Source organism: Notolabrus celidotus, chromosome 20 (assembly GCF_009762535.1).
Source record: "Notolabrus celidotus isolate fNotCel1 chromosome 20, fNotCel1.pri, whole genome shotgun sequence".
Lineage (NCBI taxonomy): Eukaryota > Metazoa > Chordata > Actinopteri > Labriformes > Labridae > Notolabrus > Notolabrus celidotus.
This window is the reverse complement of record NC_048291.1, coordinates 11,015,973-11,030,197: the sequence shown is the minus strand read 5'-3', so window position 1 is coordinate 11,030,197 and position 14,225 is coordinate 11,015,973. Positions and strand designations below refer to the sequence as shown.

General features: G+C 47.1%; 1 protein-coding gene across 1 annotated transcript; it reads right to left on the bottom strand.

Moving 5' to 3' along the window:
• Window positions 1–289: 289 nt before the first annotated feature.
• Window positions 290–13,508, bottom strand: LOC117832343 (retinoic acid-induced protein 1). Its single transcript, XM_034711436.1, is given in 59 exon segments — window positions 290–421; window positions 3,797–3,846; window positions 4,841–4,934; window positions 5,161–5,222; window positions 5,225–5,413; window positions 5,416–5,634; window positions 5,637–5,849; window positions 5,852–6,098; window positions 6,101–6,203; window positions 6,205–6,331; window positions 6,334–6,400; window positions 6,403–6,494; window positions 6,497–6,823; window positions 6,826–6,946; window positions 6,948–7,004; window positions 7,006–7,080; window positions 7,082–7,120; window positions 7,122–7,160; window positions 7,162–7,316; window positions 7,319–7,421; window positions 7,423–7,556; window positions 7,559–7,750; window positions 7,753–7,846; window positions 7,848–8,098; window positions 8,101–8,199; window positions 8,202–8,297; window positions 8,300–8,341; window positions 8,344–8,463; window positions 8,466–8,678; window positions 8,681–8,769; window positions 8,771–8,805; window positions 8,807–8,928; window positions 8,931–9,072; window positions 9,074–9,122; window positions 9,124–9,464; window positions 9,466–9,551; window positions 9,554–9,700; window positions 9,703–9,868; window positions 9,870–10,003; window positions 10,006–10,053; window positions 10,056–10,134; window positions 10,136–10,153; window positions 10,155–10,282; window positions 10,285–10,461; window positions 10,464–10,515; window positions 10,517–10,567; window positions 10,569–10,719; window positions 10,721–10,862; window positions 10,865–10,891; window positions 10,894–10,945; window positions 10,947–11,117; window positions 11,119–11,211; window positions 11,213–11,382; window positions 11,385–11,442; window positions 11,445–11,600; window positions 11,602–11,642; window positions 11,645–11,731; window positions 11,734–11,857; window positions 13,431–13,508. Coding segments are annotated over 59 exon segments (6,843 nt in total). The 3' UTR covers window positions 290–412.
• Between the last annotated feature and the right edge of the window lie 717 nt (window positions 13,509–14,225).

Below are 14,225 nucleotides of genomic sequence, written 5' to 3'. Positions count from 1 at the left end.
CACACACACACACACACACACACACACACACACACACACACACACATTCTTCGCTCTGCATTTCAAACAGCCCCCGTGTGCAGTGGGCTCTGGGCACACAGTCTATCCTCCTGTTAACTGCTGCCTTTTGCCTTCCAGTGAGGGGCTCAGTTGAGAAAACACATTTCCAGGCTGGGTTTAGGGAGCAGCTTTTCTCTGTGGACTTTTCTCAAGGTTTGTTCGCCCACACTCCAGCCTTTTCCCTCCTCCAGCCCCACTGGTCACCCGATGTGCCTGTCCGTCATCAGTCCACACCGTGTTTTCAGGTTCAGGGGGCTGTTTGGACCGTTTGCGTTCCTGTTGGCCTTACTAGAAAGGTGATGCTTGACCGGCTGTGAGAAGGTTTTGGTGGTGGTGGTGTACTAGAATATATCTACAGGTCCTGCAGAAAAAAAGGGAGATGAGAGAATGTGTCAAAGTAAAGTCACAAATGCACTGCTGATAGGAACAAAACCTTAGAGTCACAGCACTGTGACCTTAGAGCTCACTCAAACTTGTGAGCCTTTAGGATCTTCTTTTAATACGTCTACATAAACTGTATAACATGTGTTTCAATGTTTTGTGGCAGACAAAGGCAGCTAGCTTTAATGGCCTGAACAAATGCATGAACAGCAACCCTCATTGCAAAGCACACAAATACAGAAAATAAACACATTAACACAAACTCCAGCAACACAACAGAAGTGCTCCAGGCCTGTAGGGCACACTGATGGGACATCTTCATGTTTGGCTCCAGAGGCAGAGACAGACCAGGTACAGAGTTTAATCAATTGAATGATTATTAAGCAACAAAACATTAGATGCCACCGTTTGTTATTGTTAAATTTGAACCATGTTTTAGAAAAATAGGGTTTCTGATGAAGGATAGATTTCCTACAGCGAAGTGTTGCTACTGTTAGCCAGTTAGCTCAGTAATCCATGCAGATAGAACTAGTACTGATAGCCTTGTCTGCTCTGGGAACAGGGCTTCAGAGGGACTGTTTGTGCTCCCACTCCAAGCCCTGGAGCTTTGCAAGGCGTGAATATCAAATATGTGTAACCAAAGTCTCTACTCTGCGTCCCTGCACAGACCCCACAATGCATCAAGTTCACCTAACTTCTAAAGACTGGATATGCAGCATTTCTCTGTTGCTATTGTTTTTTGGGTTTGTGCATTTTTGGCTTCTCACCCTGTAAGTATTTGCATCCTGATTGCTGCTAGTTTTCCTGCTTAGGCCTTTCTTCCTCATCATTCTTTTCATTTGCAGCATGTCTTCATTGATATATTTGTTGTTTAACTCGTTTGCAGCCTGCATCCACTACTGATAGCCTTTTGGGTTGTTGCAGCTCGATTCTTCTGTTGTCCATCATTTCTACAATCATAAAGCTGAATATTTATTCCTGTATACTGCACATGAAGCTGTGCAGACCCCAACTTGAAGCTCTTATCTCTGTGCTGTACATGCATCTCTATGATTATTCCTGCAGACGTGAAATCCAGCACACTGCAGCGTGCAGGATTTGGAAGATGGATGCACCTGGCCAGTGAACCAGCTCCACTGTGAAAGACACAGCAGGAACGCCCGCTAATTACACTGGTAAGGTAGTGATGGTAGAGATAGTAGAGCTCTTTCTTTCTTTCTCCTTATCCTCCTCTGAAGTCACCCTCATCTCTACGTCAGTTTCTGTCTTTCCTCGTACGGCCTTATTGCCTGGAATCAGACCTGCAGCTTCGCTCTGTGTCTCTTTGTTACTTTTGTTCTGTCTTTCTTTTTTCTCAGTTCTCTCCCTTAAGTTACCCTCCCTCCCTCCTCTCTTTTTTGTTTACCTCACTGGACTAAGTCTTATTCTTTTGCACAGTCAATCTCCCTTGATTTTATCTCTTTTCTCCAAATGTCTCCCCCTCTGTTGCCCGTCTCTCTTCTCGCCCTTCTTTTCTCCTTCTATCACTGCCTCTTTCATTTTGTTGCTCTCTGATGTAACTGCCCCAATTTCTCTTTTTCCCTTCCCTTCCCAGCCACAGCACAAAACTGTTTTTCTCCTCCCTTTCCCTCTGCTCGTGTCTCTCGTGCTCTCAATGTGCATACGTGTTTGAGCCTACAGGTATACCCTGTTAATGAACCTGTGTGGACGCACACGGTGTGTGTACCACAGCTGAAGGCAGCATGTGTGCGAAACTTCATCGATATGTGTGTTCCAGCCCTGAAACCAAGTGAACGCAGGCAGAAGGAGAATTTTAGAGGTGGACCCATGGGTGGGAGCTTGTGTGTGTGCGTGTGTTGGTGTGTGTGTGTGTGTGCATCTGTATCTGCTCTTCCCTTTGATTAGGCTGCTCAGCGTAAATTGGCGCGGCACAGACCCACACACAGACCTTCAGATCCCTCAGCTGATGACAGCTCTGCCTCAGCTCACTAACACAATCTCTCCCTGTCTTGCTCTCCTTTTCTCTCCGTTTCTCATACTCTATTTCTGCCGCTTAGATGTGGGAGGCGAGGTGAAGAGATGCGGGGAGAGGAGAAGAGAGGAGATGAGAAAGAAAGAAGGAGGAAAGGGATGAGGGGAGGATGACTGAAAAATGGTAAAAGGAGAGCTCACCAGAGATGAGAGGTGAGCAGAGTGAGATACAGAGGGAGCTGGAACAGCAGGGAGGCGCAGGAGCAAAATGGGGAAAGTAACAGAGGGAGGAGACATAACAAGGAGAGGAGATGGAGAGAAGAAGAAGAGAGGAAAGGGTGGTGAGAGCATGTGGGGAGGATAGCAGGCAGTGATGCTGGTGGGGTGTTTTGATCAGCAGCCAGCTTTTCATCCCTGTCAGTCTGCACAGAGGAGAGCAGGAGAGGAAGAGGGAGGGAAAGAGGGATGCAGAGAAGGGAGGGAGAGAGGGAGGCTGCTGCAACTGCTGCCTCAATGCACCGCTGCTCCGCTCCCTGCTGAATGTCAGCATCTCTCCCCTCTTTACTCCCCTCCTCGCCTCCCTCTGCATTTGACCTTCCTTCTCTTTGTTGTAGTGTGAACATGCCGCCACCAGATGGCGTCTGTCTCACTGGAGCGCTGACATGGGTAGACTATTCATACTGATGCAAGAACAGGTGGCATGTTGTGATTGCAGAGGTCTGCAGCTGTAATGAGTGACAGCGATACAACAAGGAAAAATAACTTCAGTGTTTGAGAAGCTTTTTGATTGATAAGGGTTCAGCCTGCTAGGTCATTGGGAACATATTGATTTGTCCAAGTCCAAGTGAGCTTTCATGGGTTTCATATTGACGACAGTGTACTTGATACAAGTACAAGGAGCAACAACCTGATCCCTTCTCTTTCTCACTTTGCTTCCTTTTTTGTTTTACAGGTGCTGACAATCCTGTTTTTTATTCTGCGGCGTATCATCTATCGAGCAAGGTGCTGCTGCTTGTGACAGCAATGTGTGAACTCAATTTCTTTTTTTTTCTGAGCTGTGGAGAGGGATGAAGGGTGGAGAGGTGCAGGAGGTGATAAAAAATAGAATAGGAAAGAACAGAAGAGTTCAAAATGCACAGTGGTTCCTAGAGCAGAGAGGGCACACAGGTTCTGATGGGAATACAAACCAATGCACACCTGCAGCATGTACATATAGAAAACTTTATACCTTGAAATTGCACTACTGCATTACATTGCTTCCCAAAATCCCCTCTCTCTCTTTTCCTCTATGCATGACTCACTTGTAAAGCAAGGTGCAGTGATAAGCAGTAAAAGTCTAAAGCTGAAAAGATTTAAACAGGTTGAAAGACTTTTATTTTCCTACCTCATGTTTGGGACATTTGATGGAGAAGTCCTCCTCATGGAATGTGCAGCCTAGGCAGGAAGAGAGGAAGAAGAAAAAAAGAGAAGGACTCAGTTACAATGTCATTTAGAGACCATGATAAGGAGTAGAACATTATTATGAGGCTAATGCACAAAGTGACCACACAACCCCATCTCTAAAATTCCAGATTAATGACAAAGAGGAAGGTTAGGATGAAAAATTTGTAAGAAAAGGCAGAAGGGAGGGAAAAGAGAAAGGGAGAGCAACAGAGGAAAAAGAGACTGAGTGGATGAGGCAGACAGGCAGGCAGTCAGATATGGCTGGTGCACTCAGCAGGATTAAAAAGGGCCCCGCTCTGCTCTCAGTGCTGGCTAGGCAGACGTGGCAGGCTTTCTAATCCTCACACTGTACTTCCTTGCCATGAGGTAATGCGGGGGGAGCCATACAACACATGTGCTGACACCCAGACACTCACTTATATTGACTACAAAGAGTAGGCACACATTCAATGAAGGTATAAATACATGTTACTTTCTTTAGATGCGCACGGGGAAACATTAATGTAAAACCCTCACACACGTAAATGCATGCAAACGCAGGCACATGCAGTCACTCCCCAGACAGCAGAATAGATGGGCCGAGCCACAGGGGTTGTGGTCAATAATGCAACATCCACCTCCCTCTATCTCTTTCCCCATTCCCTTGTGCACACTCTGGGTCCCAGTTCCCTCTCATCATTCCCTTAATTCAAAGCTCCTCCCTCCTTCCCTTCTTCTTTTGCTCTCCTGAGCTCCCTCAGCCATCTCTCTCGCAACTCAATGACGTTACTTCTTGATGTATTTTCCCCTTTCTCATTTTAACCACATCCACTCTCCCTCCCCCTTTCTTTCTCCCCCCTTTTACTTCCACCTGCCTTAATTTCTCCCCTCCCACTGTCCTCTAAACCTACCTTCAATCTTCCCTCTCTCCTCATCTCCCCTCCCTCACTCATCTTCCCTTTTCATCCCTTGTTGCTCTCTTCCTCTCTCAGCTGTGGTCTCTTACCTATCTCTTTGGCGCAGACATAGTGGTATTTATGAGAGCAGCCTCTCCAACAGCAGCTGAGGGACGCCCCCACAATCTGGCACTTGTAGCAGTTCTGGGGTTAGTCAGACAGACGGACATATGAACCGGGACCAATAAGAGAGAACAAAATTGAACGATAGAGGCACATGGGACAGAGAAGAGAAAAGAGGGGGAAAAGTTGAAAGTTATTGCAATTTCTCAGAGAAGTAGCACAGATTGTCAGCATGACTGCTGTATCATATTATCTGAGCTTGCATATTACAGAATTGTTGAGAAAAAGTAGTGCAAATGCAACTTACCGTTTTGGCTGAGTTGTTGGCAGCCTCTTTCAGTCCGTATAGTCTCCCAGCTACCATAATAACCCCTTGGTCCAGATGGCAACAGTTTCATGCGCCCAGTGCTCTTTAGCCTCTGCCTCCACTTGTAACCTTTGGAACATGCTATCAGTGCCCTCCTGGTTACCTGAAGCCCCTGTGCTGACAGACTGGAGCTGCTTCATCCTCCTGAACCTCTCTCTGAGCGTTACTCTTCGTGGACCACCATCCTGACCATCCTTTCTGTTCTCTCTGCACGTCTGTGGCGCCAATGATGGTGCCTACCACTACTACTGCTGCTGCTGCTACTGCCCTCTTGTGGGGATGCCTCAGAGTTGCCCTCCTCTTTTGTGCTAACCTCGCACTCCTTCTTGGGGGAGTCGCCTGTTTCTTCACTGTTGCTACTGTTGCTGTCATTTGTCTTCTCTGACTCTATCCTGAGAGATTCTGTGTGACTGTCGTCAAAAGTTTCCGTGGAATGCTATCCTCCGTGTAGTATGGTCCACATAAGTCACCCAGGTCTCTGTAATTTGCTGGCTTTCCACACAAGCTACATGTTAGACACCTATCTATTAGGTTTCTGTTTACTAAAGGTCCTTGTAGCAAGGCAGCAGTGTGTGGCACTACCTTGGCAACAGTGAAAGGATTCCTCATTCGGAGTATTCCCTTTTTCTACGTCTCTGAAATATTACTGCATCCTCAGGTTTGTTGACTACGGAACACCACGAGGAAAAGTCTCTGGAGTTGTTAATCCGTACATAAGGACAAAAGGACAGTTTAGGGTTTTGATAGACTGGTCTACGCCTGAATCTTTTGACTGTAATGGTCTCAGTCTTTTTATCTGAGACTGTCACTACAGGACCAATAATGGATGTCTCCGGACTTTCCTTTATTTCTCTTTCCTTGTCTTTCTTTTTCCTTTCTCCTCCCTTGCATCTGATTCACATCCTGCAGCTCTTACTACGGCCTCAATAACCTCAATTGCATCTTTCATCCCAGGTTTTGGCCCAGGTGTTTATGGACCTTTATGGCTTTCCGGGAATCAGTTCTGACGAGCTTTTGCCACGTTTCCTTTTAGTTGGATTTGTTGATGGTTTTCTGCCTCTCCTTGGTTTCTGGATAAGTTCTGTGCTGGTAACCTGGGGGGCTTCTGTGGTCTATCTGGGCTTATTGGCAGAGGTACTGTGGATGCTGTAAGGGTTGCTTTCTCTTCTACCCTCTCTGTGTTTGTTGTTCTGCTGTTTCAACAAGTATCTCCTCCACTGGCTCTGTTTTCTCTTGAACAGCTTGGCCTTTTCTCTTCTTTCTCCTCTGCTTCAGTGCATCTCATGGTTGTTTTTGATAGCCCTCTGCTTGGCTAGCCTTGGTGTCGTAACTATTAGACTATCTGCTTCCAGTGCTACAACTGAGGTATCTGTACTCTCAACCATGGCCCATCTCTTTCTTTTAGTTCTTGAGGAATTGTTGGCAGTCAAAGATAAATCTTCTGAAGCCTGTTGTGTCAACTTTCCTTGAGCCCTGACTTCTACTGGGGCCTCCGTTGAGCTCCAAACCTTATCAGCTCCACCATGCTGTGGTGTCCCTGCTTTTTGGTTTTCCTGTCTGGTGTCCTCATTTTTTACAACATTTTCTTCAGACCCTGTTCGCCCTCCTTTTGTGACAATGCCTCTTGACTCAGCACACGTTTTTCTTTTTCTTGTGTTGTCTCTTCTTTACTCTGTTGTTTCCCTCCTTCTTGTCTAGTCTCTATGCTTTTCCCTTCTCCCTCTGTCTATCTCAGGGCTATGCAGGAGAATCGAGATCTCATCTTCCTTTAAAAGCTGTTGAGACCAAAAGCTTGGATGTCACATCATCAGTAAGATTGCTGTCTATCTGGGGAATTGGAGTGTGCTTCTTCAAGCTAGAGAGAAGTAATTTTCTGCACCATGGCCTCATATTTCTGCCCCCCTACCTTTGCGTGGTGGGAGAACTTTTGTTTTAGTGGGGCCACTGAGGAGCCACCACAGGCACATCACTCGTGATATCAGGCTCACTGATGGTTGGGGGAGCAACAACAACAGTAGTTTTCTTCCGGTGACCCTCGCTCCTTGTCGGGCCCACAACACTTTTCTCCGACGATGTTGAGAAAATTTCTTCCAGAGAGAGGGTTCAGGTGGTAAGGGTTTAGGTTTGGGTTTTGGACCCCTCTTTTTCTTTATTGGTGCAACAGAAAGTTCAGGGCTAGGTTTCCGTTTGAGTGGAAGCGAATGTCTTTTCTTCAGATTGTTCAGTTGGGAGTGGTGCTGCAACTGGTGCAGGTGTGTCAGCTGGAACATCTGTGTTTTTAGCTGTATTAGCAGTGGTTAGTATGCTTTTCTTCCAGGTGATGGACCCCTCTATTTGGGAGAATTATTACTGGCTTTCGTGTCAGTTATGGTCTTAGGAACAATATTCTCCCCCACAAATTTATCTTTTTCTTTTGAGGTCTTTTCTTGTGAAGGCTTTCTGGACCTTAAGACCATGTTCTGACTCTCTTTCTCTGGCACCTTTTCGTCTTGGTTTGCTTGTTTCTCCTCCTGGTTCAATATTGATGTCATAGTTTTTGGGTTCTTCTGTTCCTGCTTTGCTGTGCATTCAGAGGCTGGATGGTTTCTTCTTGTTGTATCTGCTTTGCTTTAGAAACTGAGCCTTTTAGGTCGACCCACAGAGGCCTTTAAAGGTGTAGTATCAACAGGCTGTAAAACATCTGCAGGTTTGGGTCCAGGCTTAGGTCCTGGTTTAAGAGCTGGTTTAGTAGCTGCTTTGGTACCTTGTTTGGGTCCAGGTTTTAATCCAGGTTGTGGCCCAGGTTTCGGTCCAGGTTTTGAACCTGGTTTCGGTCCTGGTTTTCGTCTCAGAGGAGTCGCAATTTTCAGTGGCAGCTCTGGTTCATTTGGCACAGGTTTGGTCCTGGTTTAGGTCCAGGTTTTAATCCGGGCTTCGGTCCAGGCTTTAGGCCTGGTTTTGGCCCTGGTTTTAGACCTGGTTTTGGCCCTGGTCTGGTCAGGTTTTTGGCCCTGGTTTGAGTCCAGGCTTCGGACCTGGTTTTGGACCTGGTTTTCTCTTAACATGAGGCTCAACTTTGGGTGGCAACTCAAGTGCATGAATGAGCGGGTGCACATTCTTGATCTAAAACCATCACTCAGCGTTTGGAGTTCTGGCTCACAATAGACTCCTGATGAGCTAGGTCCACTTTGATCTGAAATAGCACAGTTTTACTTGGAGGCATGCATGTTTTCTGTGAGGTGAGGGGAGCACTTACATCTTCCTCTCTCCCTCCTTCTCCAAGCTTAGCTGTCGCCTGATTCCCACACCTGACTGCATGAGTCTTCTTCTGCCCCTGGCATGCTTGCGTCCAAATGCTCTCGGCTGAGCAGATGGAGCAACGGGCTCTGGCTTGGCCAAGGGAGTCACAGCACTGGCGCAGCTGATGCCCGGCTCCATGTCTTCATCACCTTTTTTGGGGGAGGGTGGAGTGTCTGCCCGGAGGGGGGTGAGGGAAGTATCGACTTTCCTGGGAGCTGGGGAGAGTCTGGCTCCAGCACCTTAGCGTCACTGTGATCTATATGATCCCTCCGCCTGAAGTGTCCCCTTGTCATTAAGAGCTGAGAAGGACTGGCATAGCAGACTGAGGCTGAGGGGCAGTGTCACCGATGGCTGACTCCCTTGCAGAAGCTTCTGCTGCTGCTGTTACTGCTGCTGGATTTGGGTGGGCAGGTGCCCCTGCAGACTCATGTCAATAAGGAGCTCAGTAGTCTGACTCTCTGTCCTGCTGCAGAGATCTCCAACAGGCTTCTCTGGCCCATCTCTATTATTCATGTGCTCCTCAGTCGATGACTTGCTCACTTTTTCTTCCTCCCCCAGTTCCCCCTTTACATCAGGCATGCAGAGGAGGGGAAAGAATATGTAGCGGTTGTTTCTCTATTTCTCTTTTCCTCTTTAACAACCTCCTCTTCTTCTCCTCCCTCTTCTTCATCCTCTGCATTTCTACTTGATCTCTTGTCCAAGTTGCTCTCATCCAAGACCTCGACTTGGGAGGTTGGGGAGGCGTTCTCAGAACTGTCATCCTTCTCTGTTGAGTATTGATCCTGTTCAAGGTCACCCCTAGAAACGAAAGGCAGTGTTTTCACTGAGCTCTCAGAGGCAGTGGGTGACTCAGATTTGCATGCCTCAGATTTCATCTCATTGACAAAGTGCTCCTTGTGGCTGGAGTCAGAGAGAGCTGCTGGGGACTGCTCTACTGAGTCTCTTGCGTCAGAGTCATATTTACTTCTGGACCTGTTGGTACACTGTCTCCTTATAGCAGTAGTCTTGTCCTGTCTCCTCTTTGTTTAGGTCGCTGTATTGAGCTGAGCATTCTCCTCGTCTGACCATTTCTCCAGAGTCTCTGCTGACTTAGTAATGTCTGCATCGCTGTCATGGTCAGGGGTTTTATCTGTCGTCACCTCCTCTTTGTCTGTGGGTTTCTCTGTCCATGCTGATTCCTCAAAGTTTTCTTTGACAGGTCATTGATATGCTGTATGTCTGAGGGAGAGTCCCTTTCTTGTTTCATGGGACTAGGGATTGCAATACTTGTGGGTGACCTCTCATCACCAATGCTCTTTACTGGAGTACTCATCCATCTCCTCCCTGCCCTGACTGACAATCTAGTCGGGTCAGGGGTAAGGTTGTGAAGGACCCGAGTCCCCAGATCTGGTGGACATATCATCTGGTGATGTCATAGAGCATGATGAGGCTGTATCCAAGCTTAGTTGTGCATTATTTGGGGCCTGTGCTGGACTTCTGCCCTGGCCACAGTAGGAGCTAGCCCCTCTCCAGTGTCGTCCATACTGCTGGAGTAGCCTCCCTCATGGAGCTCATGGGCATTGGCTGATGCTGTGGGGTAGAGTAAGGGTCCTGCATGGAGCTTCCACCAACACTTCCAGCACCACTATCTGGATAATGGAGGACTTTTGTACTCTTTCACCTTTTTTGGAGGATGCCCCACTTCCTACACTGCTGTTGCTTCCTCCGCTGCTGCGTTTACTTCCCTTTTTGTTTGACACCAGAGCCTCTGAAAGCAGCAGCTGCTGGACATTGTTAGAGATGTCTCTACCTGCGAGGTCAGTGCATTCAGACTCCACAAGCTTGGGTTTGACAACAACTTCTCTGAGAAGCGTTCTTTCATGGTTGGGACCTGCGGTGTGGTAGTGTAGCTATGCGGTGCTGCATGGGGCACATTGGGTGAGGGGTGTGAGCGTGATGGCATCAACATTGTATTGGTACTGGCTGCTCCTGCATACCAGCTGAAGACGATGAGGAAGAGGAGGCTGCCCCAGGTGTTCATGGGAGGTTGACCATACTGGAACTACTCTGGATTGGTCATAAGTGGCGATAGGGGTGGAGCTGTATGAAGGGAGCGCCCCACAGAGCGTGCTGGGAGTGGCTTGAGGAGGGCTACAGGTCTGATAATACTGTCTGGGATCTGACAGGAGAGATCAGACAGGACAGTAGTTTTGTTGGGGTTGGTGTAGTGGTTGATATTTGCATGGGCTCCTGGGTGTTGGTCATGGCCTGTAAAGGGGGATGCTGTTCATAACCTCTTGAGGGAGGCTGCTGATAGCCATAACTGTTCTGAGTTGATCTGTAAGCACCCTGCTTCAGATTGCTGTGGCTACTCATTTGTCTGCATACTGAGAGTTGGTTGGCATGTTGTACCTTTATAACAATGGGGCATTGGGCTGCACTTTTCCATGTATGGTGAAGGAGAGGGTGGAGTGCTGCGGGTAGTGCAGGTGACTCTGGGGGTACATGAGAGGGGATGGAGAAGGGTTAGGAGGGTGTGGCTGGTGATGGGGGCTGGTATAGGCAGGGTTGGAAGGCTGGTGGCACTGAGTCTGGGAGTGGCCCATCATGTTCTGGTCCAGGTACTGGGAGGAAACAGGTGGCAGGGGTACCACTACCTTCCAGGCGGGCGACCATCTCCTGGTCATACTGTGCTAGCTGGGCTTGGTCCTCCCATTTCTGCTGGAGGTGGCCCCTCACTTATATACTGGGCTGAGTAATTTCCAGGCCCCATGTGGTTACTGTAGGCCCAGGACTCTGTAGGTGCTGACCCTGGGTTGGTTGGGGGAACTTTGCTTGCTCTGTAGGATTTCTTAGCCTGTGGGGAAGCTGTGCCCACGTTTCCACTTCCATTCCCACCACCATTCCTGGGTATCCAGGGTAAGCCTGCTGGGTGTAACAGTCCTTGGGTCCTCCTCCAGTGTCCTGGGTCCTCCGGCTGGAGGCATGCTTGTTGGGTTTGCCAGTGAAAGGGCCTCATAGCCTGGCCTGGTGTGCCCTGGACCTGGGCCTGGATGTGGACCAGGACCTGGATGCGGGTGCTGGGGATGGGGATGATGTGGGTGTTGCCGATAGGTCTCCAGGCTGGGCTAATTCATGGGGCTCCTGCTGGTAGCAGGGTTGGTGCTGTGGTAACCACCGCTGCGCTCACGGAAGGACTGCATAGCTGTCTCGTCTGTAAGGGGGGGAGGTGAGGGAGATGGGAAAGGGGGAAGGGAGGGTTAGGGGTTCTGGAGGAAGTAAGGAGAGGGGGAAGAGAGAAAAAAAGAGAAAACATGATGGTTAGTGGTGTTGAGCTTGTGGTTTATCTAATCTGCAATTTCCCTTTATAGTCCAGTGTCTAAATTGTTTTCCCATTCACCCTTGAGTTAAATGAAAAAATGTACTCTGGAAACCTTTACTTTCACATCCTGTCACACAAAACATGCAAACCACACAGAGGTATTCACCCCATGTACATCAGTATCATAGTTTCATCCTTGAACACAAACAAAACATTTCTATGCATAGTCGATATTGAATAGTGAATGTACTGAGATTGTTAGGAAATACTTGAACTTTAAACCTGTACAGACTTAACGGACACGTTGTGTGTGTTGGCTCATAAATGCTGGGGCCTCATACATTCTTTTTTAGCCTTTTAAGATGGAGGTATGGACTGGCAATGTAGGCTCAGTGATTGACAGTAGGTGAGGGAAAGTAGAAAGACAGAGAGCTTGCAGTGTTTGTATTGGGGTCATGACACTGGCTCCAACTCTAAAAGGAACTCAATTACAAAGCCACTGGCCATTAAGCTTTCCAGCTTAATTTGCATGATGCATTATTCATAATTGTTTGGATCAGATATGATCCCCCGACTTAGCCCTTTTTTTTTGGAGTCACTCTAATATATTATGATTTATTACCAAAACAAATAATACAAAGCAATACTTTCTGGCTTATCTTTCATGCATTTTTTTCTCCTCTTTACTCCCTGTGTTTTCTTCCCAGATGCAAACTCTTTTTTCCTTCAAGGGGAAGTGTTACAGTGTGTGTTTGTACGTGTGCTTAATGTAAGATTTACTCCAGTAGGGGTGTCATAGGTTGTGTTTGTATATATTGTGTTTGGTCTGTTTGTCCCAATCTAATCTTTGCCCACATATGTATATATGTATGTGTGTCAGAGTGTGTGAGGAGTGTGAAAAGTGTGTGGCATGTTTGTGAATGTGAGTGTATCTATCGGTCTGTTTATGCATTCAAACAAAAAAGAAAGGAAGAGAGGAGGGATGGAGTTTGCTCCTGCTTTATAAAAAGAACAGAGTCACCTGGAGACAGAGCTGCAGCTCGTTCGTGTGTGTGTGTGTGTGTGTGTGTGTGTGTGTGTGTGTGTGTGTGTGTGTGTATGTGTCAGCCAGTTTGAGCACAATATCCCGGCATTCAACCCGCCCTAGGGACAGTGCTGCATCCCACCAGACGCACAGTAGCATTATTCATCTCCGAAAACACACATTTTGCGTGTGTGTATGTGTATGTGTACGTATGAGGAAGCAGAGCAGTGTGTTAAACTTCCGTGCATCCATTCTTGCATGCCCATGCCTGAATGTTAGTTTGTGAGGAAGTGTTGGACTATTTGTGTTTATGTATGCAGGTCCACAGCTTTTGGCAGACCCTTAAATATACACACAAACACACAATAAACACAAATTCACACATTCAAAGACAAACACACACACATCTCCAGATTCCCCTGGAGATTTTTCGTCCTCAGTCCTACCTCCCTATCTCCTCTGCCTTCAGCCTGCTAGAGCCTCACCTGCGGTAATGTGTATGTGTGTGTGTGTGTGTGTGTGTGTGTGTGTGTGTGTGTGTGTGTGTGTGTGTGTGTCTAAATGTGTGTGTGTGAGGATACTTGTTGACCTGAATAAGATGCTTACAGGGGACAAGGGGTGTGATTTCACCAGACCAAGCTTGCCAAGCACAGCAGAGAGGATGGACTGAGTGTGCCTACACATCCCGTTTGGGATCCTCTGTTCTGGTCTATCTATACATTTTTATATACATTTTTACGTATTACTGCTGACTGTCACACTCTGGATGGGCAGCTGAAATTCTGTTATAACAATGCACTCCTGTGTTTCATGTTGTAAATTATATAAACATGTGGAATCCGACAAAACGTTATCATTTTGTTGCTTCTATATTGATCAACAACTGTAAAGGCAATGAAATAACAACAAAGAAAAGACATTTGGCTATATTAAAAGTTAAAACAACGTCAGGGATGTGATTCTTCTGGATAAGTCTAGAAGTTCCAGATCTAAACAGGTGATTGTGGATATCCATAGAAACAACAACATCTATGAACAACAATAAAGGAAGCAGTGATTGAAGCTGTCAGTTTTTATCTGCCCGCTGTGCATTTATTTCAAAGTGAAATGGTTCTGGCATTAGTTATGCTTAAGAGCTGGGCGAGTAGGGGGTCCTGCCTTTTTGCCTATTACATGCCTGATTTGATAATCTGTTTTCACCAAGCGGCAACCTCCGGTCTCAAAATATGAGTCAATGCGGAAGTGTTAAAAGCTGCAGTTCATCGAGGATCCGCTTGAGGCTGGCTCCGGAAGTACCGGAAGTCACATACACATGAATGGGAAAAAGACGATCTTTGCAGCATTAATAAACATATTACAGCCTAGTACAAAAGATGAGTGTAGTCTGAATAGCTAATTTCT